This window comes from Musca domestica, unplaced genomic scaffold, assembly GCF_030504385.1.
Source record: "Musca domestica strain aabys unplaced genomic scaffold, Musca_domestica.polishedcontigs.V.1.1 230, whole genome shotgun sequence".
In the NCBI taxonomy this organism is placed as follows: domain Eukaryota; kingdom Metazoa; phylum Arthropoda; class Insecta; order Diptera; family Muscidae; genus Musca; species Musca domestica.
This window is the reverse complement of record NW_026712268.1, coordinates 683,695-698,830: the sequence shown is the minus strand read 5'-3', so window position 1 is coordinate 698,830 and position 15,136 is coordinate 683,695. Positions and strand designations below refer to the sequence as shown.

The following is a 15,136-nucleotide window of genomic DNA, read 5'->3' as shown; positions in this document are numbered from 1 at the left end:
GATCAATGAGCAATACACAGATTTTACCATATCAGAACTAATGTATTTGTCTAAAGTAAAAGTAATATCAAATGAATTTTGTTTGCATTTTATCATTAGATATCCCATTCCAATACGAACATGTCAGAAAATTTCTTTATTCCCAGTTCCCCACTTCAATAAAATTATTCAATTCGCTGACACCAACACTGTGGTAGACTGTGAAGGAAAGACTTATTCAGCAACAGATTGCAAGCACGCAATATCTTCAACCTATTGTCAACTGATGCCAGAGTCAACCTGCGCTCAACAACTCATATCGGGTAAATCAGCACACTGTAATACGCAAAGCAATAATCTTGAAAAAGTGGCAGAAATCGATGATGGAATTGTCATTGTGAATGACGCTATTGCAGAAGTGAAAGAAGCAACCGAAAATGTAAGAAACATAAACGGCACATTCCTAATAACTTTTGAAAAAAATGTGACTGTCAATGGTACGCTGTTCGTAAATAGAAACAACATTGATATGCGGAAACCAGGAACACCATCATTTCCCTCAATTATTATAAACAACCACAGCGAAATTTTAAGTTTATCATCTGTCCATGAGATGAACTTGCAAAACTTACAATATATTGGCGAACTTGAAAGAGATGCAAAAGTGCGGCCAATATTAGTTGGTTGTGTTGTTTTTATGAGTATCGGATTACTCTATTCCATATTGTGCCTCGTTAAGCGTAGGGCGAAGAAGAGAGAACAGCGAGATTTTCAATCTGCCGTAGCAATGGCTATAAAGAAGACCGAGGACGGCCTTCACTTAAGTGAGGGGGTAGTTAGCACATCCCTGCCAAACTAACAGGCAACAATGTTGCCTTTGTGAGCTTTGCTTGGTTGACTGTTGCGTGCTTAGCATGGAGTCGTGTTACGTCTGGTGGCGTGACCATGGGAAGTGTAGTGTCAGCGTATTGTCAGCAATTTTGATTTGTTTAGTTTAAGTAGAATAAGTTTTTGATTTGAATAAAGAAGTTAGTTCATTCTAACTCACCAAAAGGCACACAAGTCTTTTTATTAACTTACATATACTATCTCGTTGTATAGAACTTAAAAAATGTATAAAAATCGATTTATTTCACATAATGCGCTCTTTATAATGAAAAAATACAGCAACGTTAATAATGAATGTATTCCTTCTTCTAAAGAAAGATTCATTTTCGATTATATACAGACCAGAAAACCTTACCACATTGAATAACATTTTATGCATCTTAAAAAAATACTAACATTTATTTTTATTCTATGAGTTTCTTGGCTTTGAAGTATCTACGCAAATAAAGAACTTGCCATGTGGCTAAACCCAAAAGGCAGCACATACTGAAGATGCTGAAAAATAGCACTCGGCTATTTGTTTTCTCTAAAATTACAAATAATTAGAAATAAGCCATTTGCAACATGCAACTGTTCTTACCATTAGTATCTCGCATTTCCTCTTCGCGCTTTCTCATCAACGCAAAATCTCTTACTATTGAGTCCGATAAGTCCTCCAAGCGTTTCAAATCTACTTCGAGTGGTTTTATTTTTGAAGCCTCAGCAATCTGAAATGTCCAACTGTTACAAAAAATAGATTGCAGAAACTAAAAAGTTACACTTACGCCTTCATAGTTTTTAGTTTCCACTCCTTTCTTAGTTACCAACGATATCTCCTGAATGACACCTCGTTGATCTTAAAAAAAAACACACATTGTTATTATTTATGGTTTATAGGTTTATGAGTACTTACGAGGTGGCACTTTAGAAATAAAGCAAATTTCATAGGTATCGTAAATCTCTGACATGAAGCTAAATTTTCCTTTTGTAATGTGTTCTTTCTGGGAAAGTATATGCCCCTTCGAATCACGGGCCTAAAAATATATTGTATTAAAAACCGGGGATTTAAAATTTAAGACTACTTTTATGAAGATTCGCTTACTATGTAATCAATGATTTGACCGGGCACGTCTGTAACCTCATATTCACCCATTACAAGTTGATTAGCTTGCATATCTTCCTGCAGACACTTCTGTGTATTGGGAGAAAGATGAAACATTACACAATTTGCGTAACAAATCACCGCCAAAATGGCCAGCAACCACAAGAACTTCATCCTGAAAAATGTCTTCCAAAAAATTACAATTCAAGAGATGAGGTGGCTTTTTCCACTCTACCTCATCTAAATGCGTGACTCATTATAAACGCGAATCGGCGTATCGCACTTAGCGCCGTCGGTTTAGAAACATAACTTTTTAGCGTTACCTAAAATTCGACGTAGCGTATGCAAATAATCATGTGTTGTTGAAAAATGTGTTGTACGTCCGTAATATCGAATACTCCAGATCCTTATTTTAAAATTAATAATTTTTTAAATTCACCTAATTGGTACATTTCGAATTAGAACATTCACATTTTTGTATTTTATATTTTTAACATACGGAAAAAAGACGCCCGACGTATTTGGGCAACTCTCTTGTGGATACATGTGTATTACTTGAGTGGTGAAAAACGACGATCGAAAACGAATTTTAGGAAACGCTGTTAAGATTGATATCATGATACTATGACAAGGCGTTCCTGCAAATTTTATACACCAGACGAAATGTCAAAATGTTAACACTTTTTTTGACTATTATTTTTCTGTTATGCTAGGAACACAATTGGAGCGAACGACGAATTTCGCCCTACGCGGCGACAAAATGAGCCGCGAAAATTCGTCGTATGGAACACAATACCGACGAAATTATAAAACAGCTGATGAAGTTGTTTACTTTTTGCTCATTTGTTGACTACAATGAATTATACAAGAAGACATAATTCTTTACGTTCTCTATTATAATTTCACTTATGTCCATCTTCTCTATTATAAATTCACTGATATCCATCTTCACTCAGGGGCAAGTATACAAATAAATAAACAAATTAATTATGTTTTTTTATACGAGTAACAGATAGTAGAGTGACCATAACAAATTTTAAAGTAAAAAGTAACTTTATTTACTAAAACACATAAAATTCGTACAAGTATGGCCACCTTGTACTGTTTTGTTCGCCGGTCGCCGGCGTATGAAATAGAAATAAAGCTAATTGAGTTCGCGGCGACCGACGAAATTTTCGCCGGTGCCGTGATTGTGTGCACTTCCATATACACATATGTGTTTTATTTTTGACGACGAACATACGCCGCGAAAAAATTCGTCGTTCGCTCCAATTGTGTTCCTAGCATTACTTTGTGATTCCAATCACAAAAATGCATTTTGACATTACATTTGGTAGTCAGCTGGTTTGGCAGGGGGACCTTATACTTGAGCCATGTTTGATATCAAAAACGTAATTCATAGAAAGTCAAATCACAATAGTACAGAACCCCTTTAGTCTTATGCCAGTCTATGAAAGTTTTTATTGAAAATGTTTTCCCATTTTCATAGTCTGGCATAAGACTTAGACCCATTATAAAAATACAGGTAGTTGCGTCGACAAATCTGCTGGGACATTGAACTATCAAGCAAAATTTTGCATGAAAAATTATACAAATTCGTGAAAATTGTTTTTATCATAACAGCCTCCGATTGGTGTCGTATAAGAAAAAATATAAAAATCTATTTATTTAAAATAAAACCTTTGAAAGCTTTTGAAATATCAATAGTCCCAAGGGTTGATGCATCTGTTCAAAAGAACATAATTTTTACACATAATATTTTTGGTCTTTGTTATTTAATAGTTTTGTTCTATGACAGCATATAACTGACCTCATATAATTTTGGTTTCAGTGTTTATTTTAGGCAAGTCAAATACCCAAATAAAGAAACAACTCGATTGGTTTCACAATTGCATGGGCTATTGGTTGAAGTATTTTATATATCCAAATACCAAGCGAAAATAAAGTTTCTTGGTAGATTACAAGAAATTGTAAACATACCAAGGTTACACAATTGAAGTGTTGTGTATATCTTCTTTACTTACAAGTAATAAACATTTTTTTGTGACCCCGACGTGATCCGGACAAGGATTACTTAATTCACTCATAAATTTTGAATTTCCCCCCAGCAGTGGTAAGGAATTTGAAATATTTATTTGCGAAAGGAGCTAGTTACGTACAACTAGTAGCACCATCCAAGAGCCAGAAACATCTGGAGAAGAAGCCAGTTCCTACATTAAGAACCATCTGGATCAAGTGATAGTTAATCAGGCCAAAGCGGACACAGTATGGATCTACCTATAATAATAGAGCAACAACAAGCAGCAATTGACGAATTGAGGAAGGCGATTGCGAACGTGAAAAAGGCTCCACTGGAAAGAAGGACAGCGGAGTTCTACGCCAAAAAGTTAAAAGAGATGGAAGCACTCTGGGCGGATATCGACCGCAATGAAAACAAGATACGAGCGGATCCTGCAGCAGAGTCACATCCCCATATCGTCAGTAACGAGTACCAAAACATTGGAAAATAATATAGGACTGCAATCGACAACATCGAGGCAGACATCAAAAGGGGCAAGGAACGAACGCCTCAAAAACCGCTTCCGGCAATAAGCGAGGGGGTACAAAAACAAACTAGCCAGTTTACTGCAACCAGCAGTGTGGCTGCATTAGTGAGACGTCAGAGGGCCTTATGCAGTCCATTCAAACTTTAATAAGGGACAGTTCAGGCCAAGCTACTCCCTGTCAGGAAGTGGCTGCAATTGAAAAACTGTGGACACACGTGGACGATATCCACTTCAAAATGTTCGAGGACTTTGAAGACCCAACGTTGGTGGGTACGGTGCATCAGCATACGTTCCCTTTGAGGAAGATACGTTAAGGTTCAAAGAAAAAATATCGACGCTAACACAGGTCGATCATTCGTCGTGTTAGCAGAGATCAGGCGAGAACTTGGCAAATTAAGTTAATCTGCCAATAATTACAATCCCTCAATTTTTGGGAAAATGATCAACGAGAAAGCCTTGCCACAAGTCTAAAAAATGTGGTATCTCAAGGCCAACGTAACTGGGGAAGCCGAGAAACTCATAAGGAGCAGGTACATAAAAAGCTTGAAGTCATGGCTAGGCATATTAATGTCAAATTATAAAGAAAAACGACGGCCGAATTTTAGTGCGGCTTGTAATTCCTTTATGAAATGTCACAAAATATGCCCAGCCATGACCTCAAGCTTCTTATGTACTTGCTCCCACAAGGCACCACGAGTTGACCGAGGCGAATTACGACATTGCCTGGAAGACACTCCAAGACGGGTACAACAACAAGAGAGCTCAAGTGTCAACTATACTTGAGAGAATGCTAAACCTGCCCAACATGTCTGGCGGAAGCAGATCAATGAAGGACTTTCATGACAGTCTTCATGAATCGTTATTGGCATTGGTATTGGAATAAAGGATTCCAAAGAGCTCCAAACGAGCTCATGAAATGTTTGGGGAGTCGCGTCGAATCATTAGAAGCTGTCATTGGGATTCAGAAAAGCAAACCGTCAGCAACGATTTCTTCCACCACGATCCGTAGATGTCACATGTGCAAAGTTGACCACCCCCTATATTACTGCAAACAGTTCTTGGCAATGACAGTGCCCGAAAGACAGAAATGGGTTGCTAGGCACAAGATATGTCTAAATTGTTTCAAGGATGACCATCAGGCAAGAACGTGTACACGTGGCAAGTGTAGGAAGTGTCAACAAAACCACAATACACTTTTGCATTTTTCAACGAGGCCACAAGTAGAGAACAAGTCAGCAGATTTGTCAGTTCAGCAGCCACTAACAGTAGCATCGGCGAATAGATCCCAATCATACGTACTCCTTTCAACCGCACGGGTTGCGATCAAGGAAAATAATGGAAGAAGCTATGAGTTTAAGGCGATTCTGGATTCCGGTTCACAGATTAATTTGGTGTCAGAGCGACTAGTGCAGAGGTTGGGTATCGTACCCATTCAAGCATCGCTCTGTATCGAAGGTGTTGGCGAAAGATCGAGAACCGCAAACCATAGGGTCAACGTGGAGCTTCAGTCACTGAACAGCAAACTCAGAACGCGCCTAGAAGCTTTCGTGTTACCAAATATAGTGCCACCCCAACCAAGCACTGACACCGATATCACATCATGGCTTATTCCAGAAAACATAAAGCTAGCAGATCCCTATTTTTATACAATGGCCAGGATTGACGTACTACTTGGAGCAGAGTTCTACTTCAACCTGATTCTCTCACAAGAACTTCGAATGTCCAAGGAGCTTCCTATATTGAAGAACTGAAAACTAGGGTAGATTGCTAGTGGAAGAGTTCAGGCTGAATCTGAAACTGTGATATGCGCCGATTTCGGAAAATATGAACGTGTTCTAGAAGATTTATTAAATAAGTTCTGGGAACAAGACGATGTTTGTAAAGATCAGAAGTTGACAATAGCAGAAGAACAGTTTGAAAATCACTTCAACCAAAATACAACAGTATTTGCAGACAGCCCTAAGAAGATTTCCAAATCCTTGAATATTGCAGCATCAAAATTCTTTGCGTTGGAGCGTCGCTTATCTAAGGATGCAATTCTTCACGAGCAGTATGCTAAATTTATGAAGGAGTACGAGGATCTGGGACATATGACGAAAATACAATCAATAGATGTGCGTGGTAATCATTACTATATCCCGCATCAGTGTGTTCTACGCCCAAATAGCAGCACAACAAAGCTGAGGGTTGTGTTCGATGCCTCTTGCAAGTCATATGGTACGATGTGTGCCCCATATCTTGCTACAAGATGTCTGAAAAGGCCATCAGATACAAACATGCAAAAATATCCATTGGGGGCGCTGGTACTTCAAAAGAATTTTTACGTTGACGATTGCATGTGCGGGTCCGACAGTTTAACAACGGCAATTGACACAGGTTAATATCTTACTACAGGAAGATGGATTTAGAAAATGGTGTGCTAACCACTTCCTACAGAAGATAGAGAAGTAGATAAATATATATATATATATATATATATATATATATATATATATATATATATATATATATATATATATATGATCATTTATTAATTTCAAAAGAATGCTATCAGAACATTCCTTATCTGTCTTGCTATCTACAGTGAATACAACATTGGATTTTCTTTCTTCCAATGATTTTTGTTCCTCAGTCAACTCAAAATGTTTGTTGACCGGCCATTTAGACATATCGTCTAATAGAAACTTGTGTCCCTCGAACCACATTGAAGATTTAATTCGCTCAACACCACATCTAATCGACACAATGTCGGCAGGATTTTGTTTAGTTGGCACATGACCCCAAATGCCATTATATGACCATTCCTGAATCTCTGCGACTATATTTGAAACCAAGGAGGCCAGAGCGGAAGGATATATTTTGAACTTCAAAATTAATCATTGGCATAATTCGTAACCACATATTCGCCATTAGATGTGCTGCTGAGAGCTCCAACCTCGGAAGAGACATTGTCTTTAGAGGAGCTACTTTCGACTTAGCTGTTAAAAGACGACAAGGTACTTTCTCAGAGTCAAACGCCAGAATGTAAAAGCAGCTCCCATAAGCCTACATCGAGGCATCTGAGAATCTGAATCCCAGATGAAGTGGACGTGTTTACGAATCGTGGGATTTGAATCGTATGTAATTGCGATAAATTAAATTTGAAGTCTTCCCATAGGAATAGAAGATGTGCCATCAATTCAATTTGAAGATTTGTATCGGATCACGTTCTCTATCTTTTTCGTCAAGTAAAACTTGACGGTGCATTTTCTCAATATCTGCAATAATCACATATTTATGTAGACGGAAAGGTAGTAGAGTGGAGTAAACTCTTCTTGAATGGTTGGACCAACCATCAAGAGCTCGTTGAGCGAAAAATGGGAGGAAGTCTTGCTCGAAGCATCAAAAACTACGCGAAGTTTCGTAGTTGTACTTTGCGGTCGGAAAACACATTGATGAGGAATGAAATAAAGTGGTTTATGGGAAACTATATTATTTGTAATTTCCATATGACCCTTTCATGAAGGAATTATACATTTTTATAGATGTGTAGTCACGAGAAAGTCTCCTTTCTAAAGAGAGAAACCGCCTTTTTGCAGTTTCAAATAACGAACGTACCTAAACGTTTCACATCTTTCTTAAAAGGTAGACACTTGAAAGCGTCCTGACGGTAAACGTCTTACATACTTTTGGAAATGGTCCTCACACTCAGTTTGCTCATTAGACCAAATCTTTAACGAATTATTTGGAATCTCTTTCAACTCCCTGAATTTTTTAACAATTGCATCAATCGTTTCATTATTCCCTATTGAACTATTTAAATGGCCTACTTTTGAAGTGGACCCCTTTGACTCTTCGTATTTTCCAGCTACAATCCAGCCAAGCGAAGTTTTTTGTAATATTGGAAGACTTGGGTTGGGTTTGATTTGGCCAACACATAGAAATTAGAAGAAACTTCAGCGCCAATTAATAAGTCAACTTTCCGAGGTTCATTAAAATGAGGGTCAGTCAGTTCAATGTTTTTGGGAATGTTCGATTCAGAAACAGATACTTTCTTATCAGGCTGAATATTCGTAATAGAACTCAATACCCAGAACTTGGATGAAAATTGGATTGGATTGAGTCTCGACATCACACACAATTGGACACTATTCCTTGAGAAAAATTATATCTCAGAAATGCCAGTTATATTTAATCTGCCACTTTCTTCTTTTACCTTAATCCTGAGAACCGGATTTCAAAAGAGCTCTAGCCGAAATATATTTCCCAGAACTACTTCTCACTTGGACTAGTGCTGTGGCCAGAATAACGCCTTCACTCGACGCCGAATGGTTGACCGAAGCACTGGAAGTAGAGGGCTGCTCTTAATACAGATTTGAATTTGGATTATCAGAAGTGTATCGATGAAGTAATAAATGGTGTGCACAACTGCATACTCTACACTTTACTCCTGAATTGCATTTGGCCACAGTATGACCTTTTCTCAAACAATGCAGGCAGAGACTGCTTTAATAAATGGAAATCTTTGGAGAACTGGTACAGCAGTAAAAGACGTTCAATTTATTACAAAGTTCTACAGAATACACGCTTTTCTGGAGATTGCTTCTGCTTAGAAACCGAAAGTGAAGTCTTTGACATAACTAAATGAATCAATATGGCATTTGTAATCTTTTTGTCATCGCCAATTGATAACAAAGAAGCATATATGGCAGGCACTGTATCGATCATGCTTCGCAAAACAGAAGCCGAAGGCTTAGCAATCTCAGGAAGATCAAATAACTTAGCTATATTATCAAAAAATATAAGACAACTATCATACACTTTCTAACACTTTAATGTTTATTTGTGGTAGGCAATTAATTTGTTTATCAATTAAAAATTCTTTCGCTTTAATATTTAATTTGTAAATTGTCATCCCGTAATACTAACTTTAGTTTTATTCTTAATGAACTTGCTTTTTTACAACTGTAAACGATGAAAGATTTAGAATAATAAAAACTGTGTTGGCTTGTTTGTTCAAGATACCATCGTATTTTGTTTTTGCAAAATGGTCAGGCTTAATCTGTTTATGAAATAGAAATAATGCTAATTGAATTCGCGGCGTATGACGAAATTTTCGCCGGCGCCGTGATTGTGTGCATTTCTATATACACATATGTTTTTTTATTTTTGTGTTCCTAGCATAATGCTAGGAACACAATTGGAGCGAACGACGAATTTCGCCCTACGCGGCGACAAAATGAGCCGCGAAAATTCGTCGTATGGAACACAATACCGACGAAATTATAAAACAGCTGATGAAGTTGTTTACTTTTTGCTCATTTGTTGACTACAATGAATTATACAAGAACACATAATTCTTTACGTTCTCTATTATAATTTCACTTATGTCCATCTTCTCTATTATAAATTCACTGATATCCATCTTCACTCAGGCGCAAGTACACAAATAAATAAACAAATTAATTATGTTTTTTTTATACGAGTAACAGATAGTAGAGTGACCATAACAAATTTTAAAGTAAAAAGTAACTTTATTTACTAAAACACATAAAATTCGTACAAGTATGGCCACCTTGTACTGTTTTGTTCGCCGGTCGCCGGCGTATGAAATAGAAATAAAGCTAATTGAGTTCGCGGCGACCGACGAAATTTTCGCCGGTGCCGTGATTGTGTGCACTTCCATATACACATATGTGTTTTATTTTTGAAGACGAACATACGCCGCGAAAAAATTCGTCGTTCGCTCCAATTGTGTTCCTAGCATAAGTTTGTCTTTTGTTTCTCTTCTACTTCGCTTAACACTTTGTCGGCCATTTTAATCGTTGTTGCTTTTTTCCTTCTTAAGCATAGCACAGCATGTATCCGCGAAAATAATTATATTTGTTTCGCGAGGTCAGCTAATTAAAAGAAATAAATAATTCTTTTGTAAATTTCCATTTCAGTGGAATTATTTTTAACTTCACAAAATTTTAATTTTTTTTTGTCTGTTTTCATAATTTTATTAGTTATACACGTTTAGTGAGTATTTTAGTACCTATAAGTGGTTACTCAATCTATTATCGATTGTTACCGAAACATATGAAAGATTGAAGTAACTTAATGAAAGTTTTTATTATGTTTTTACAATATGGTCAGGCTTAACCCTTTTATTGTTGTTTTTTTTTTATAAAAACAACGTGTTTATTTGTGGAGACCGATGGTAATGTTCTCCAGGGGGTAAGGCAGGGAATACATAGTTTTCGGAAAGAGCCACCAATCCTCAACAGTTCCTTTGTTTTTTATACCCTCCGCCTTGGAAAGGAGGGTATATTAGCTCTGTCATTCCGTTTGTAACATCCTTAAATATTCGTCGTAGACCCCATAAATAATATATATTCATAATCAGCATTAAATTCTAAGTCGACTTAACGGTGTCCGCTTTCTGTCTGTCAGCCCACATTATTTGACATACAGCGCCAAAATTAGCAGAGCACTTTGTATTGTGTCTAGGATGGTTGATATTGAACGGTACCTCCCGATATTCGGTATTTTGATGATTTTTGCCACATTTTTCACGGATTTGTCTGAAAATTGATATTTGTTGGTCATAATGGGTTCTAGCTCCTTTGGCGAAACATTGCATGTGTAGGTCTCCGATTTGGTATAGCCCCCATATAACGGTACCTCCCGATATTCGGTATTTTAATGGATTTTGCCACATTTTTTCGCGGATTTGTCTAGAAATTGGTATTTGTTGATCTTAATGGGTTCTAGCTCTTTTGGCGAAACACTGTATGTATAGGTCCACGTTTTTTATAGCCCCATATAGCCGTTTTTTCCGATATTCGGTATTTTGATGACTTTTGGTACATTTTCCCTTGAATATGTCTAAAAATTGTTTTTGACGGTCCTAATGTTTCCTTTACCCTAAGGTGGAGGGTATTTAAAGTTTGGCCGGCCGAACTTAATGTTTTTTTACTAGTTTTTGTCTGGGATATTCTCCACAGAAGTTATTTTAAATATAACTTCTATGACATAAAACATTTTTTACCCAAGTGACGAGATCGTAAGCTCAATAGAAGAGGAACCAAAGATTCAAATAAAACTAAAATCCTTTTGGAAAATCTTCTAAATCTTACAACCGCACTTATAAATATTCACATCTTTCTCCACTTGTTATGCTTTCATTCTACCTGAACTAAGCAGCATAAACATGTAAGTTGGCTTTGTCTGTTACAACAAAAACTTCTTCGTCGACCGTGCCGTTTTTATTAATAGAATAGCGTTGGCTTGTTTGTTCGGGATACCATAGTATCTTGTTTTTGCAAAATTGTCAGGCTTAATCCTTTTATTGTTGTTTTTATTAAAACAACGTGTTTATTAGTGGAGAACGGTGGTAATGTTAACCAAGGGGGTAAGGCAGGAATGTAAATGTTTATAAGTGCAGTTGTAAGATTTAGAAGATTTTCCAAAAGAATTTTAGTTTTATTTGATTCTTTGTTCCCTCTTCTATTTAGCTTACGATATTAAGCTTACTTGGGTAAAAAATGTTTTTTTTTCATTGAAGTTATTTTTAAAATAACTTCTGGGGAGAATATCCCAGACAAAAAACAAGGGAACTGATGACGATTGGTGGCTCTTTCCGAAACCTAGGTATTCCCTGCTTTAGGTTAGGTTAGGTTAGGTTAAAGGACGCGCGGTTACCATATGGCAACCGCTCCACTCGGAGACCTATAGGTCCATTTTGTTCATCCTAGAAGAATGTTAGGAATAGAGGAAAAAAGTGATTGGTAAAAGAAGTGAAGATAAGAAATAGAGTTATAGAGTGTTATCTACGGCTGAGGAGTTTGCCGTGTCGACTTTAGCCACTTGAACCTTCTGGATAATCGAAGGATTTCTATAGGGTCAGTGTTAGAAAAAGAGGACAGATTCAGTTGGAGATGGTGCATCCCATTTCGTCCAGCCATTTTTGTTGGATTCTCCCAGAGTAATGTCTGTGGATGACCTGTAGGAAATATCACCGAGTTGTCTACTTCAATTGTAGTTGATTCGGATCCTAGCCTGGCCAATTTGTCTGCAGTCTCGTTACCAGGGATGTTATAATGGCCAGGAACCCAACAGAGCTTAATGTGGAATTTTGACCGCAAAGATTTCCGCCTGAAATAAGCTACAGTTGTTTCCAAGCTTGTAGGATTCACTTATCAGAGAAGACGTACCACACTCCATCTTTGAACCGTCGGTATAAACAGCTATGCCGCGGAAAGGTGGGTTGTTCTGGGCCCAGGCGTGTCTGTCAAGTATGTGTATGTCAGGTGGGTAGAAGCTTAATCGTGGTGAAATATAGTCACTTGCATAGGCTATCTCTCCCACATTCCTTACACGTCCTAAAAACGCAGAATGTCCAAAGGGCTGACTGCGCCATTCGCTTAGTTCTCTGAGTCGAAGAGCACTCCTGAATGCCTGTTCCTCCACATGTATGATCAGCGGACTTAAGCTGCTTGCCCGTTCCTCAGTGTTCCTCATCCAACTTAATTGGCGGTCAAGTATAGTGCCAAGAAATTTTTCTTCTGGTGAGAGGTTTAAAGTGACTCCATCTAGTCTCGATGGTGTAAATGAAGGTTATTTACGTTTTTTAGTGAAAAGGGCGAGCTCTGTCTATGATGGGCTCACGCCTAGTCCACTGTGACGCTCCCACCGTAATAGGGTGACTAGAGCTCCTTGCATTAGGTCCGAGATTGTTTGCAGGAATTTCACGGCAATTAATAGGACGACATACGCAGATGATGCGACTACTTTTGTCCCTTTTACCTCTAGATTTATGAGTATACTGTTAATAACCAAAAGCCAGAGTAATGGTGATAGGACGCCCCCTTGCGGCGTGCCCCTAGTGACCGATTTCCTGACGGATGTTTCCCCAATGCTCGTGTTGATGATTCTGCTGCTAAGCATAGTATCAACCCAGTCTATGAGGAGCTGGGGTACCTTAAGTTTTGATAGTGAATCATGAATGGATTCTAACGTGACGTTGTTGAAGGCTCCTTCAATATCGAGGAAGGCAGCCAAGGTGAATAAGGAGCCATTCATGTTCTTCTCTATATACCCTACGACATCGTGTTGCGCTGTTTCAAAAGATTTACCTTTCATATAGGCATGCTGAGCAGTTCTGATGGCGGTTAGCCGAAAACGGATCCAGCCGGCGCCGAAGTGCAATTTTCCCCCACGAGCTTGAAGGTACTCCTGGCCATCCATAGATACCTTGATGACCAGGCCCCTCCCTCAGTGCTTGAACTGACAAGACGCCAGTTGTCTGTTCTGAGGTTGGGGGTTTGCTTGCCCAGAATTGTCAGGTTGCGTGCCGGATCCACGGATGATGGTGGCACCCAGGCTGTCAATACCTTATGATAGGGGATGTCCCTTAGGGATGCAGCCGCCAGATCACATCCTTACCAGAGGTGCGCTGCCAAACTGCATTCTTCTTGGGTCACCCTCTCTCGTAAAGACAAGCTCCCTCAGCCGATCTTCGAATAGCAGTCATCGACTGTCGCTGATTGCTACTCGAAGATTGTCCGGGTAGATGGTCTGAGAGTACTTCCTCTTCCATCCTGTTTGGCCTGCCGTTTGTGACTTGATCTCCCCCTTGTGGACCTTGTCAGGCTTAGAGCTTGAAGGGGCTGGTAGGGGCGGTTTGGTCACGACCGACTTGCTGACGGACGGAGTGGAAGTTGTAGGTATAGGTCGAGAAGCCGGAGCCGTAGATGGCTTCTTGGCCTCAGGGTGTGGTTCCTCTGTAGACCGAACTCTCTTCAACGCTGCGCATGAAGGCTCGGGTTTCTTGGTCTTCCTGTTCCTGCGCTTTTTGGCAGGTGGGTTTGACCCAGCAGGGTCGGCACTAACCGTCACCGCGTGAACAACAACCGGAGTGGTCTTGATATCAGTGGTGGATTTGCTGACCACCGCAGGGCCCTCAACAGAGGGTTGAACCACAGGTGGGTTTACCCTACTGTTGATAGCGGATGGTAGTAGAGTTAGAATAGCCTGATTAAGAGAACAGTTTGCTAAATGCGGGTGGTTCTTTTGAAACTTTGTAATTACCTTGAGGTTCATCTTAATCAGAATCCTCTCTCTCTCCTTTATCTTTGCGGGGTCCTGACCGATAAATTTCTTACAGTAATTTACCGGCCTTTATAGCCCCGACTTGCTTCCGCCTCCTTCGGGTCGGGGCCTACGTGAGAGGTAGGGTTGCTGGTAGGATCCCTGCCAGTACCTACATTGATGGCGTCTTGCCGATCGAGGCTTGTAACATCGGAGGTGACGATGATCCCTCCTGGATTTGGGACTCTGCGCAAGACTCATGAGATTGTTCTTAGTGGCCTTTTGAAATGACTTACCACTTTCAGACGAGGAAATGACAGTGATGTCAAGTTCCTCATTAGAGAGTGGTCATTTCCAAAGCCAGAAAGAACACTTTCCTGACCGAGCCTCAGCGTTTTTGTCGTTTCCAGGAGAGCGGACAATTGTTCACTGTGTTGCTGAATACTGCCATGGATGTCGCTGTAATTCAGTATTGAGTCGTCCCCTCCCGAGTTAGAAATCGTGTCCTGTGGCCGGTCCTTGGTCGTTGCTTCCTTGGAAGCAATAGTGTCATTGGTGGTTGTTGGGGGTTTGTTGTTGTTTGTATTTG

The 15,136-nt window shown here is 39.2% G+C and overlaps 1 protein-coding gene across 1 annotated transcript; it reads right to left on the bottom strand.

The window, feature by feature from the left end:
• Positions 1-1,247: 1,247 nt before the first annotated feature.
• LOC101898227 (transmembrane emp24 domain-containing protein bai) lies at positions 1,248-2,212 on the bottom strand. Its single transcript, XM_005191647.4, has 5 exons — positions 1,949-2,212; positions 1,760-1,880; positions 1,632-1,702; positions 1,448-1,574; positions 1,248-1,393 (listed from the first exon to the last, which is right to left on the bottom strand). Exons 1-5 carry the CDS (start codon positions 2,120-2,122, stop codon positions 1,272-1,274), a joined length of 615 nt encoding a protein of 204 aa, XP_005191704.1. The 5' UTR covers positions 2,123-2,212; the 3' UTR covers positions 1,248-1,271.
• Between the last annotated feature and the right edge of the window lie 12,924 nt (positions 2,213-15,136).